Source organism: Apium graveolens, chromosome 4 (genome assembly GCF_009905375.1).
Source record: "Apium graveolens cultivar Ventura chromosome 4, ASM990537v1, whole genome shotgun sequence".
In the NCBI taxonomy this organism is placed as follows: Eukaryota; Viridiplantae; Streptophyta; class Magnoliopsida; order Apiales; family Apiaceae; genus Apium; species Apium graveolens.
In genome coordinates, this window is record NC_133650.1 from 103074675 (window position 1) to 103088416 (window position 13742).

The window sequence follows — 13742 nt, forward strand, 5'->3', positions numbered from 1 at the left end:
TTATGGTGTATAATTTTCCTTGTTTGTTGGTAGCGGAGAATAGATGAAGTGAATTTCTGGCCTTGAATATACTTGCTCATCAACGGGTACATTTGCTAATTTCTTCGTTTTTGTGGTCATCGACCTTGTAGAAATTATTTAATCAAAGCCTTGGAAAACTATAATTTCTTTCCTGACTATAAGTTGGTACTTTGACAAATTGTATTTTTCAGTTCTATGGCAAAAGGATGGGAGGAGCTGAAGAAAATAGACCTAAGGTCAGCTGCAACACAGGTAACATACAAGTACCACCCGATTGTGACATGTCAAGTTTCTTTTTCAGCCTGCTTTTACTTTAAATTCTTTTTTCCTCTATTCGCCATGATTAGATTTGTGCGTTAATATTTGTTATTTCTGTCAATTATTTCTTGTTCCCGATTTCTTCTATTTCAGTTTGAGGACTGTTTCCCAATTACAGAGAGTACATGTAAAAGTAAACAAATATATTCTGGCTTTAAAGTCAAGACCATCTGGTAGCTTCTTTATGGGTCAAAGTCTTGGCATAATATTAAAGAGCAATGCACCAGTGTTTCATTCAATTTTTTTTTCTAATCTATAGCATGAGAGGTAGTGGTAGCCATACCCTGTGTTTGTATAACTATGTGGCTGGTGAAACTTTCACTCAAAGTGATAATGGCCCAGGACTGTATGCTTTTGAATATCTGTATTTCATACTGAATATGGCCTATATATAACTTCTGCTTATTTATATTAACGATATGCCAGGCTTGGTGCTATGACTTATATGAGATGGAGTTGGACTTTGGTGTTTCTGACCAATTTTTTGTCCTACTAATTTGACACCAGTAATAATCAACTCTTTCATTTGTGTCCCTTAATATATTTGAGAAGTTACATAAATTGTTGCGTGAAATAAAGATAAATATGTGTTTAAACTTGGTTGTAGCCGTTTCTTTCATATTTCAGTTGTAAGCTGATTCTTGCAGAAAACTTTGTGTTTGGTAATCTCTAAGAAGGTCACAGTTTTTGTATAAGTATTCTATTCCTGGGGTTATGATACATCTTGTTTTCACCCCCCACTCCCCCCACTCCCCAGCATAGACTATGCATTACTTAACTTTGTAGTTTTAAGAAATAAGTGGAGGTTATAAATAAATTTTGTTGCAGCGGTTCTATTATCATGTGAAGTTTCCATTTATAAATATAAATATATGTCATTTCGATTTATGTATATATAAATTTTGTTGCAACGATTTTAGCATCGTGTGAAGTTTCTTGCTAAGAAGTAAGAAGAAATGTTTATTGCCAAGTTTTTGGGTATCTGTATTATTAAACGTACAACAATAGAAGCCTATTCCAGTTGTAATCATGCCGATAAAATGAAACATTTCAGCAGAGTATCAGGCCTGGAAATTCCATCATCATTGCAGTAGTTTAAAATTTTACTACTTTCATGAGCTTTGGAAAATTTGTTTGTTTAATTAAATACTCTCGTACAATGCATTATATCTTATATAGTTATTCCATTTTCTATAAAGTCCAATTAAGAACATATTTGTTAGTCCTGCAAAAACATGTGATTATTTGTTTTATTATAATATAGATTCTATACATGCAGGAAGAGATAACAGAGTTGAGAAAGAGAGCTGATGAGTTTCTGTGCATGTTTAATGAAGTTCAAAATGAGAGCAAAGATAGACTTAAAGAAATAGAGGAATCCCAGTTGAAACTGGCACAACTACAGACTACCCTTGAAAGGTAGTTGCACAATTGTAATTCAGAGGAAACAAAATACCTGTAGTGCCTGTTTTCTAATTATCTAATTATGTGGTCTATGCGCGTACTCAGGCTAGAACTGAATGTGTTCAACCTCGAATCTGAGAACCAGGTTCTTCGTCAGCGTCATCGAACTTCTCCTACAACCCTGTTTGGCAGAATGGCACAAGTTAGCTTTTCAAAATAGAGCTTAAATTTTTATAGTAGGAAATTACCATATAAATGTGTTGACTCTATTTTTAAAAGTCTACTTGTATGTACAGGGTTTTCGTGCATCTTTAATGTGAAGGGGAATTTCCAGTGGGTACAGTGGAATGGAGGGAAAGCCAAACACACAATTGAAAATGGAAGCCAAGTATACGGCTCTATTGTTTAAGCAGCACTTAACGGCTTGTATTGAAAAAATATATGGACTAATCCGTGATAGCTTGAAGAAAGAGATTAGCCCATTCCTGAACTTGTGTATTCAAGTATGCGTTTTACTTTAATTTTTTTGGTCATGTATAAACTCTTGACAAGTCCTTACTTAAAAGAGTCTGGATAACTAAGTTATTTTATTGTTATTGGTTGGGATGTTTATTTTAGACTTAGAATGAATGTCGGAATTGATTGTTGGAATATTGTATGTTAAGAAATTTGGTATCAATGTAGCTTTATGTTTCTGTTGGATATTTTTGGTTGGATGTTGCATTGTTTGGTATTTTTTTGGTTGTATAAATGCAATTGATTCATGTGGCTGTAAAACAGGACCAGGATGTCATGTAATTTACACCACATTAACATCACAATGATAAATATAAACCGATATAAAAATGTACAAAAGACATCATGTAAAATAATATTAAACGAAAAAAAACTAAAAAAACAGATGTGAAATAGACATTTGACATCGGTTCTGAAAAGAAACTCAATCTATTTTAAGTCAAATAACATCGGTTAGAGAAATTGGCTGATGTTAAACAAAAAGATTTAACATCGGTTGCGTGGAGAACACCCATGTCCTATCCATCATTTCAAATCGGGGGGCTAATTTAACCGATGTCTGATCAAACATTTCACATCGGGCAACTAATCTAACCGATGTCTGATCTAGCATTTCACATCGGTTTGTTCAAAAAAAATTTAATAAATGGCTTTTAGAGCTTGTAGATTTCATGTTTTAATGGATAAATACCTCATAATATACCCATATTCACCTAGAAATACTGTAATATAAGCTGAAATTTGTTGCAAAGACATCACATTTAATCTTAAAACCGATGTATAGCACTGTAATAGACATCGGCTGTTAACCGATGTCAAAGGCTGATGACATTTAACATCACACGCGAAAACATCAGTTCAGATTTTTTTTAACATCGGTTCTGAACCGATGTCTGATCCCATATTTCTAGTAGTGTTATAATGTTCATGATGCTGTTAATGGCCATAGTAATAGTATGGTTTTTGTGATGTATTTTGTAGCCTTTGAGTCCTAATCATAATTTATTCTAATGTAATAGATCTCGTGCGTTGCATGAGAAACATAAAATATTGTGTGTATTTTTTAGTTCAATGAAAAATATGTTCATCAGCCATTACTGGACCTCTAAATGTCATAGTTCTACGTATTGAAATTTTTATTTATTTGGCTTTTATGAAAGTAGAACGGTTAAAATTTTATATGAAATTATCCATTTTAAGTGGGCAAAGATAAAAAATATTAAAAAAAATTCACAATAGCTACTTGAAGTGACTACCTTCACTTTTTTAAAATACAAAACCACTTTATGAATAATTTTTTTTAAAAAAATTATCATTTTTATTATTTCGGAGATTATAATAATGTTAGGAACGAAAATAGTAAAAACATGTCACAACATATTTTATTATTTATGTGTATTAAAAATATAATAACTTTTGAATATTTTTAATACGTGCAGCAATCCATGCAAACTTTTAAAAATAAAAAAAGTTTGATTTTTCTAGCATGCTATACTTTGTAGTTGTTAAAAATAGTACGCTATATTTTGTTGAGTAATAAAAGTAGTATGCTACATTTTTAGGTTGTACATGTTAATATCCATCCATCTATTTTTTAATGATAAATAATGGGTTGGTTGCTAAGAATTTTTATCATTCAGTTGCTGCTGAACGTGCCCATTATAAAATTACGTAAAAATCAAAATATGAACTCCAAATTCTTTTTCAAACAATGCATAATCTTACTTAACAATTACGGTTTGTACCGGTAAATACACACTCCAATAAAAAAATAAAATTTTAAATATTTGGTGTGACGAAATAATATTATGCATTTTTTTACAGAAACCGATAATGCTCGAGATTATGCACGCTTATAAAGGAAAGTTCATAAAATTATCACTAAACATAAGTATATACCTAATTTTTGGCTGAACAACACATAAAATTTTCTTTTTTTAACAAAGGTTAAAGGTTTAACTTTTTGTGTCGTATATTTTCGTGTGATGTACTTTTTTATGTTGTGTACTCAAAATCCAAATTCAAAACCGATTCATTTAGGATTCGTGTTCGTATACCTTCGTTTCGTGTCGTTCTCGTGCCATGTTTCGTGTAAAATTGAAAATTAATATAATTAATTATAAATAAATGTAACTATTTTTAGGTAAAATATATACAAAATAATATGAAATATATACATTTAAATTATTTATACTTACAACATTATAATGCTATACATTATTTTTAAAGTATTCATTATAATTATAAATATTTATATTTACATTTATTTAATTTAGATTTTAATATTTATAATAAATATTAATATTTAATTTAAAATATATTTATTTTGTGTAACTCGTGTCGTATCATTTACCCAAAAAGTAAATACAAAACAGATATAATATTTCAAATATGTATTTAATGTCGATGTACTCAAAATGTAAAGATATATAATAAATTTTTGTGTTGTATTTATGTGGTGTTAAAAATTATCGGGGTCTCCGCGTGAGTTTAAACTAAAAGAAAACTTGTTCTATGCACAAGTTTTTGTTGACGGGAGTTTGGTTGGATCAACCCGGTCTTAAAAATACAACCCACGTGGTATTATTTTTATTTGTACTATTTTTTCGCATAATTCTTACAGCAGGCCAGCAGATACTTAAAATAAAACATATAATTAATACTATTAAATTTATTACTTTTTGGGGGGTTTGTTGAAAGAATAATCGCACAAAACAAACACCACCATCATTTTCTTGAACTCTTCTTCTTTTATATAAAATCAAACCGTGTTTTCCTAAATAAAGTTTGCATTTTTTTACATCAGGACTGCAGTCAACACAAACCCTTTTGATTCAAACACCACGAGCTTTGATTTTTCAGTTGAAAAAGGTATCAAATTTAGTGATAATATAATCAACTGATTATTGGGCGTGTGTTAGATTTTGTGTATCTATTTCAGAGATTGTATTCTTGATTTGTGTATCTATTTTAAGGATCAGTTATTCTGTTCAAGAATCAAGAATGGTGATTTGTTGTTTCTAAGTTTTTGTGATTGTAAGTGTTGACTTTTGTTGACTTTGATCATTTGTGCTATATTAGATGTTTTTTTGTGGTTTATAATGTACTATTAGTTATCCTTGGTTATAATTTCTTAGGAATTAATATATGATCTTTGTTGGGTTTCTTCAAATTGTTTGTTTTTATTGTTGCGGTGGAAAGGAAATCTTGTTGTTTTCATGTTATAAAAACTTGTGTGAAATTTATGTGATCAGTCTTTCTTTTACCAGATAGAGGTTACTTCTATTGTTTACATGTTACGGAGTACTTGCTGTATGTTTGGTAATCCCGGTGAAAGCCTGCTTAAGCTCCTTCAATTCTAGCCTGCTAAGTAGGTGGTGTCTACTGCTAAGAACTCCTATAATGTTTGAAGTGCAGCGATTGGTTGATTGATTATTACCTTGTTCTATATCATTTAATAGAGCTACAGCGTAGTTATATGTACAAATTCAAAAACCTTGTTTAGTAGTTGTTTCCTGTTGGTAATAGTTCTTTTCCAAGTTCGTTATGGGAAGGGCGGCATCTTTAGTTTTGAGGGAAGCATCCTATTTTTGCTGTTTCTTATAAAATACGGAGTTGCCCAGATTTAAATATATATTTTAACGAGGATGTTTATGAAAGATAAGATTTCTGTGCAATTAGATACAACGGGTTTCTCTTTGCTAATTTAGTGTGTGAGCATTCAAGTTTCTGGCAAGTTCAAATATTTCCCTTGGAGTCTAGCTAGGAGGTTTTCTCATATGCTGCTTCTCTTGGGTCTTTATCAATTTTAATATGGAACACTCATTAGAAAATGCAAGGATTAGTATATCTTAGTATTTGTCTTTATTAATTTTAAAAAGATACACTAATAAGAAAACTTAAGGATTAGTGTATATCTTACTATTTATGTTGAAAACTCAAATTTAGACATACTTTGTTTTATGTTCTAGTAACACATACTTTGTCTCTGTTTGCTGACACTGTTCAATGTGAGTTATAAGAATATTAAGTGCAGAATGACATATGTAAATTATCTGTTGTTCAGGTCGCTCCCTGTTTCTGCTAGTATGACAGCAAACTCAGACTGGCAGCTAGGGGTCAGCCTTGTATCTTATTAAAAAAGTGATATGATTGCACGATGTTGATTCCCTTATAAAAGAAACTAAGTTGGATGGATAAGCTGAAAAGTGGAAGTCATGACCGCTAATTTTAACCTATGATCGTAACTAGTTGAGTTGTTTAAACGATTACTAATTAGAAGCACAAACTAATCCTTCAATAAAATGACCTGCTATCTCTTAAATACGGGAGCTGTTTAAAATGAGATTATGGTGTTTTTTGTACACCCACCCAATGGTTTATCTCATGTATTACCCCTGTGGATATGACCTATAATGTGTTTGTAAAACATACATGAATGTATTCAGTTTTCAGCATCTATCTTAGCCTGCTCATGTCATTAGTATATGTTCCAGGGAGTCTGCAGCCTCCATGCAAGATGTTCAAATTGCCTCTATCTAGAAAAAACCCTAAGAATGGTTAAGAGATCTTCTTTAGTCATTATTGGTGTTTCTGTCGGTGTTGCTGTTGGAGTTGTTGTAGCTTCTCTGGTCTTTTTTGCCATACGTTGGTTTAGAAAGCATGCTAATCTGCAGCAGCAGGCAAATGAACGATCCCTGTCAACCGTTCCTATATGTACGGATGATAGGGGTACAAGCTTTGACTCAAGTACGTCATTCTCTGATTCTGTTACCGTGAAGGTTCTAGATCATCCTGCAAAGACATCTCACTTGTGGTGGAGTCATCATAGCAAGGATAAGATTACTCCCACAAGTGGTATACCTAGATACCCTTACAAGTATGTTTTTCTCATATTTGAAAGTGAAGACAGGTTTTAGTCTATTGGTTTTCATTTTTATGCGTTGCAAGTAGAATATGTGTTGGGGGAAACAAACTTAATTCTGATGACCTGATTAAACAACCCTTTATTCTTGGTAAATCTATTGTGACGTCAAATAGAAGCTAAAAATGTTATATCATTAAACATGAGTGCAATATGATATGGTGTATGGCTGTAGCTAATGATTGTCTTGTCTCCACCAGTAACAGAGCGTAATCTAAAATTTATGAGCACACTCAACTGTGTTTAAGCAGGGATTGTATTATTGAACTTCACACTACTTACATGTTCACTCTATAAATAGCTTCCATTTCTTCTGTACCATATTTTTAATTTTGTGTAAATAAGTAATAATATGAAAGCTTCTTCAGGGATATCCAGAAAGCTACACAGAACTTTACAACTATTTTGGGGCAGGGAGCCTTTGGTCCAGTGTATAAAGCGAAAATGCCTTCTGGGGATATGGTTGCTGTAAAGGTGCTTGCCTCTGATTCAAAACAAGGAGAAAAAGAGTTTCAAACAGAGGTAAAGGCTAGATCAAAGACTTATGTAGAAGAAATCAGTTCCTATTGCTTCAGATTCGTATTGTCTATGTCAAATATGGGGATTTTTTCTTTTCGTCTAATATAATATATTCCACCTTAACTTCTTTTATGTAGATAACTTGTAGCTTGTAGCTTAAACATGTACATTTCTTTTAAAAGATAACATACAGACTCTCTGGACTACAAGTCATGTTAAAAAATCAGCGTTGAGATAAAATATGTGCTTGAGAAATGAGAAGTGCAGAAATTTCGAAACTTACATGTCACTACCTAATCTTACGAAGGAAACAGCAATCATGAATTTGAGCTGATAATGATATAAGCACAACAGCTGAGGGAAAAAGAAAATTAAAGCAATAGCGGGATCCCACATGGGGATGGTCCATGTACAGGCACCAAATTAGCAAACCTGTAAAGCTTTAGATTGTCCAAATCATATCGTAGGCATAATGAACCTCAATTCTCTACCTTATACATTTCTGCAAAAAAATTCCCTATTTTCTGTGCTGCTTTCTTATAGAATATCCTCAGTTGTGATTCTTGTTTAATTTAATCAACTTACATAGTAAGCCTTGTCTTTTCGCAGGTCTCTTTACTTGGTAGGCTGCATCACAGGAATTTGGTGAACTTGGTTGGATATTGTGTAGATAAAGGGGCACATATGTTGATTTATGAGTTCATGAGTAATGGTAGCCTGGCAACCTTTCTATATGGTTAGTTGTGGCATGCACGAAACTGTTGTTAAATTATTATTCCTCTAGGAGCTGGCATCTGCCTGATGATCAGAGATCACTAAAGAGTTGATTATCTGTTACGATAAATTGATGAAACAATAGCTAGTCCTATAGCGGCTGCAATAGCTATAAGAAAATAGAGAAAATTGCTCATTTGGTTACTTTTCATCATACCTTCAGATGGTGTAACATTGTACTGCATTTATATATTTCTTTACGCAAAGAGTTTGCTCAAATGTTTGGTTTGTCCTGATGTAAAATACTTAGATGAGGAGAAGAGAACTTTGAACTGGGAAGAACGCTTGCAAATTGCTCTTGACATTTCTCATGGTCTCGAATATCTTCATGACGGGGTAAGCAGAGTAATGGTTAAGATATTCTACCCAAGTAGGGACATATATTTTCAAGAATATTAATTTTCGCTTCTCTGAACAGGCTGTCCCGGCTGTTATTCACCGTGATTTGAAGTCTGCTAATATATTATTGGATCATTTTTATAGAGCAAAGGTAATATTATGCACTATTAGTAGTTCAATTTTATTGGCATGTTCTTTGTCTTTCTGGTTTGAAGGAAACCAGGATGTGTCTTTGAGTACATAGTTGTTAAAAGTATAAAGCCAAAGGGCCTCCACCATAAGGTGCTTGAGGGTGTTGAAAAGAAGCACACTAAAAAACACAACAGCTACCTGTATATATGATGACTAAAATACTAGATAGTGACATAATTAAGAAGAAACAAGATTATACAATACAAACAGGTTCAAGTAGTCGACCAACAATACACAACTTGTTTTCATAATAATAGAAACTCAAAATTCCAATAACATTCAATATTTCATTCTTCAACCATTATATTCTTTTAGTAAATTCTTAAAATCTTCCTCACAGTTCGAACTACCTACTCAATGTTGATTAAATTATTGGTCAACTTCGCAATTAAGCCCCCTTCTCAAAAGTTTGGTATAAGTAATCTCCTGGCGCTTCTTAGAAGTGGCTGGAATTTTCAAAGCATAGCGCAAACTTAGCACTTACCTGGATTTTGGGTTTAATCAGTCTCTTAAACTAGCTTTCCACAACTGTGGTTGAATAGTGTTTAATATCTGGTACGTTTATTTAGAAACCTGGCAGGATATCTATATGGCCGCGCAAGCAAATCTGGAATGTGTATAATTGAATATTGTAAGAAATGCTATGTCCGTGTTTAGTTATTAAGCGGATAGCAACTGTTCCTAGTATGACCCGCTGAATGTGCACGAATATTTTTTGTTTTTCTTTACAAGCATTATGATCTTTTTACTGTTATCCCATTTAAACAGGTTGCTGATTTTGGGCTGTCGAAGGAAGAGAAATTTGGTCGTAGCAATTCAGGCCTTAAAGGAACATATGGTTACATTGATCCTACTTACATATCAACAAATAAGTTCACAGCGAAAAGTGATATATATAGTTTTGGAATTATACTCTTCGAACTCATCACAGCCATCCATCCACACCAAAACTTGATGGAATACATTAATCTGGTAAGAAATTCTGTCTGAACAATACCTGATTATTATCTGTAGCAAATGATCGCTTTACATTATAAATTATTTTCCTTTCACCAAAGGCCACCATGAGTTCAGATGGCATTGATGAAATTCTTGACAAACGACTGGCTGGGACATGTAACCTTGAAGAAGCACGTAGCCTGGCTCGCATTGCCCATAAATGCTTGCACAGCACACCCAGGAAACGCCCCTCAGTTGGGGAGGTTATGCAGGCAATTTCTAAAATAAAACAGAGGCACATGGGTAAAAAAAATGTGTTGTCATTAACAGAAGATGAATTTTCAAGTGTGGTTAGCCGATTAGAGTCGCAACACATGGAGATGGGTCGACTGACCAGCATAGCTGAGAGAGCTTAAAAGATCCTTGATAAGTTATAACTGTTTTTGTAACTTGCACGAGAGAGATGCAGATAGATATACAGTAGTAGCCTGAGAGTTTCGTCATCCCGGTGTTATGTTTGATGTCAGTAAACCACATACTCCAGAATTACATTTCATAACTCAAAATCGTGTAATTAGTGATTTCTTGTGAGTAGAGAAGTTTTTGCTTTTATAGTGGTAATCTTAGTGGAATTAAGCTGGGGGGGGGGGGGGGTAAATGAGAATATAGGTTTGCCCTTGAAAATTATACCCTTTTTTAGTAATTCATTTGTTCACTCGTTTGTTTTTTAATAGATACAAGGGAAGTATTAGATTAGGTTAATTTAGGATATTTGATTGAATGCGTAAGGGGAGACAACTTTATCGGAGGAATTTGACTGGATCAAACTGTATCTTATTTGATTGAAAGTTTGGTTCTGGTTTGGGGTTTTTGTATTGAGGTTGGGATTTGGTGTTTAATAAATCCAACCGGTTTCCATTACCAAGTAAAAACTTGTACCGCATGCTGTCCATCAGTACATGTATACAGTTGAGATCCATTTCCTTCGTGAGTGAAGGTTTAACAAAAATTCAAACATAGAAAAGTTAAACTTGTTTTTTTTTAAAAAAGAAGGTAAGAATGAATCTCAAGAACTCCTTCCGTCATAGGAAAACATTATTATTATTATTATTATTATTTTTTATTATTATTACCGATGATGACCAGTTTTCCATGGCCAAAGAACTTGTACAAGCCAAGTTTCTCAAGTAAAATGCAACCCCATAACAAATGTTTACTTTCCCTTTTTCTCTTTTGTTCCCTCTGTTCGAAAACCATAGCGTTTTATAAGTTAATATATAACTCAATACACAAGTATAATCAATATTATTTAACAAAAAAAAAAAGTATAATCAATATTGCAGCAGGTACTGGAGAAATTGTACAAAGAACGAACAAAATTCATATCACAAATTCACAATACAACTACAAAACAAACAAAATTACAAACTAGCTAGGCTGCGGCATATATATATGCTACCTAATTGTCTACTTGATCCACACATAATCGTTGATATTATACTACGAAACTGTAAAAGAAAAAAAAATATAGCTAGCTGCTGCTGCTAGTACGTATACGTATGAACTTATATGTTGTTAGTGTAATTAGTAGACTTCACTGCTATTTGTAGTGGGGGCAAAATTGTGAGCCTAAATCATACTAACTCGATCAAGCTTTACATGTATCGGCTTTTGTGATGAGCTAACTTAATTTAATTAATTATTAGGCTTGTTATTATGGATCGGAGGCCTTCGACGAGGCTTGTTTCTGTAATCCCTGCGCATCAGCTTCATCACCTCCCTTTCAGCTGCCTCTACTTCTTCTTTGCTAAGTTGGTCCTGTTCATGATCAATATATAATTTAACACACTGTCTTCTTTTATGTTTGTGGAGAACTGTTAATTAGGTTAAATTAAAGTGATTAAGCACACTAAACCTGATTGTTCACGTGATGCTGGTGTCCTCCAAGAGACTCTTCTGAAGCATACTTATCTGCAACAACCCAATATTCAATTATGGGTACTGATACTCACTGTAGTCCTTTAATATTTAACTTTGATTCTCTCTATGCGTAAACAAAAATAATGGGAAATTTGAAAACATTTCAAACAATAATAAAATTATAAGTACAGGACAAGACTTTACAGTGTCACAGAAAAAAAGAGAAAGAGAAAGAAATCACATGTACCAACATTTTATATATATATATATATAGGACAAGTACTGTATAAGTGTTAGTAATAAGAAGAAAGAATGAAGGGGATCTTAAATCTTAATTAATTAGTATAAATTATGGAAAGTTAGGGATTAGCAAAATTGCCTTAGAAATAGAGGGGGTGAAGGATCAGTTATTCTTAGGAGGATGATGTTTTGGTGTACGAGAATAATCTGCACTGAAAGCTAATGAAGAAGCAGCCACTTTGAACCTCCTCACTATAATTCTACTCTTATGAATAAGCATATTACATGATGATGAATATTGATCCTTTCCCTCATCATGATCATTACTACATTTTCTTGCATTATGGGCTGCACCTGATTTCGATGATTTGGCCACTTTCTTATAATTATCCTCCTTGTTCACCATTTTTCTTGCTTCATCTCCTTTCTCAACAACAGCAGAAGCATCTTGTGCAGTATTTCGCTGTTCACATATTTTTACCACCCATTATTAGAACATATAGAATATATAATACACGAACCCTGTAAAAAATCATCGTATAAAAACGTATATGTACCATTTTTGGAGTATATCTTTCCTTGGTTGTCATTACCATATCACCTTTCAACTTCCTTCCTGAAATGAAAATTGAAGAAACGGTTTAGATATATATATATATACAATTTGAGTGTCTCTATATATGTATATAGTTAAGAAGAAAGCTCTGAAAATTTACTTGCCTAGAACAACATGTGCAGAAGATCCCCTTGAAGTATGGAAAACCAAAAGAAGACTCATGATCAGTAGGAAGCCTACAAGCTTAATGATTGCCATTTTTGATATTGATAGTGCAGTACTAGATAATTGTGTTGTATATAGTTTAACAACAAGAAGAGAGGAAAAATAGAATGAGTGTTGTTGGGTTTTATAGAGTTTGAGATCACTGCAGGGGTCAAAGCTAGCTAGGGTTTTCAACACCTGGATTAATTAGTACTGTAGTAGTAGTATAATTGTAAGGCAGGCTCACTTTGGTAGATGCAGAACCTAGGGATACTAAAAGTAGGTCAAGATATTACAAATTTACACACTTACTTTATGAACAACTTGTCTACTGCAAAGCTTGAATCAAATGAGTCACATATACTTGTTGGTTTCTTCAATATTCTTTTTGTCTTTCAACCTATGTGAAACATATTGAGACTTTGATCGAGTAAACCTAGACTATGCATCACTAAATTAAGGTCATTAAAATTTTCTAATCATTTTTGTATTTATCACGATCCAAGTATATGACTAATACCATATAATTAATCGATGGTATCTACTGATTATGTTATCGATCATGTATTTTGACTTGGTATATATGATTACAACAGCATTTACTTCAATCAGGGGCCAAATCAAGAGAGTATAATTAGTAAAAATTAGTTTATAATTAAGCCCGGCTATCATCAAAATATTAACGGTATTTTACTTTAACTCCAGCTATCCTGAAATCCTTATGTTGCCCCTGCTTCGCATGTATGATTGCTGCAGAGTGTACCTATAACAGTAATTTCTCTTGTTATTATAGTCTACAATAGATCATCAACTAATATATATAATTCTAAAGTGCACGAGAGGAAATTAAGAAAAAGGGAGAGAAAGACATAAACT

The 13742-nt window shown here is 32.9% G+C and overlaps 3 protein-coding genes across 5 annotated transcripts; 2 read left to right on the top strand and 1 right to left on the bottom strand.

Annotated features, from left to right (window-relative positions):
- Positions 1–76: 76 nt before the first annotated feature.
- LOC141717383 (myosin-12-like) lies at positions 77–2283 on the top strand. Its single transcript, XM_074519442.1, has 4 exons — positions 77–273; positions 1619–1758; positions 1849–1945; positions 2040–2283. The coding sequence occupies exons 1-4, from the start codon at positions 217–219 to the stop codon at positions 2061–2063; spliced, it is 318 nt and encodes a 105-aa protein (XP_074375543.1). The 5' UTR covers positions 77–216; the 3' UTR covers positions 2064–2283.
- Positions 2284–4930: 2647 nt separating this feature from the next.
- On the top strand, positions 4931–10558 carry LOC141718657 (calcium/calmodulin-regulated receptor-like kinase 2). Of its 3 annotated transcripts, none has more exons than XM_074521035.1 (8): positions 4931–5130; positions 6756–7138; positions 7552–7705; positions 8312–8438; positions 8727–8812; positions 8895–8966; positions 9776–9979; positions 10082–10558. In XM_074521035.1, the coding sequence occupies exons 2-8, from the start codon at positions 6816–6818 to the stop codon at positions 10232–10234; spliced, it is 1119 nt and encodes a 372-aa protein (XP_074377136.1). In that variant the 5' UTR covers positions 4931–5130; positions 6756–6815; the 3' UTR covers positions 10235–10558. The 3 variants fall into 3 exon arrangements, with proteins under 3 accessions (XP_074377136.1, XP_074377134.1, XP_074377135.1); XM_074521033.1 differs by having other exon boundaries at positions 4933–5130; positions 10066–10558; XM_074521034.1 differs by lacking the exon at positions 4931–5130 and adding an exon at positions 5152–5295 and having other exon boundaries at positions 10066–10558.
- Positions 10559–11440: 882 nt separating this feature from the next.
- On the bottom strand, positions 11441–12718 carry LOC141716841 (uncharacterized). Its single transcript, XM_074519020.1, has 4 exons — positions 12664–12718; positions 12461–12569; positions 11862–11917; positions 11441–11764 (listed from the first exon to the last, which is right to left on the bottom strand). The coding sequence occupies exons 1-4, from the start codon at positions 12700–12702 to the stop codon at positions 11642–11644; spliced, it is 327 nt and encodes a 108-aa protein (XP_074375121.1). The 5' UTR covers positions 12703–12718; the 3' UTR covers positions 11441–11641.
- Between the last annotated feature and the right edge of the window lie 1024 nt (positions 12719–13742).

Coding starts and splice junctions, on each gene's coding strand:
- LOC141717383 (XM_074519442.1), top strand. CDS start 217: ATGGCAAAAGGATGGGAGGAGCTGAAGAAAATAGACCTAAGGTCAGCT. Junction 274..1,618: donor TAAGGTCAGCTGCAACACAG/GTAACATACAAG, acceptor CTATACATGCAG/GAAGAGATAACAGAGTTGAG. Junction 1,759..1,848: donor CTACAGACTACCCTTGAAAG/GTAGTTGCACAA, acceptor GCGCGTACTCAG/GCTAGAACTGAATGTGTTCA.
- LOC141718657 (XM_074521033.1), top strand. CDS start 6,816: ATGGTTAAGAGATCTTCTTTAGTCATTATTGGTGTTTCTGTCGGTGTT. Junction 8,813..8,894: donor TCGAATATCTTCATGACGGG/GTAAGCAGAGTA, acceptor TTCTCTGAACAG/GCTGTCCCGGCTGTTATTCA. Junction 9,980..10,065: donor TGATGGAATACATTAATCTG/GTAAGAAATTCT, acceptor CTTTCACCAAAG/GCCACCATGAGTTCAGATGG.
- LOC141716841 (XM_074519020.1), bottom strand. CDS start 12,702: ATGGTAATGACAACCAAGGAAAGATATACTCCAAAAATG. Junction 12,570..12,663: donor AAAGATATACTCCAAAAATG/GTACATATACGT, acceptor ATATGTGAACAG/CGAAATACTGCACAAGATGC. Junction 11,918..12,460: donor GGCCAAATCATCGAAATCAG/GTGCAGCCCATA, acceptor GGGTTGTTGCAG/ATAAGTATGCTTCAGAAGAG.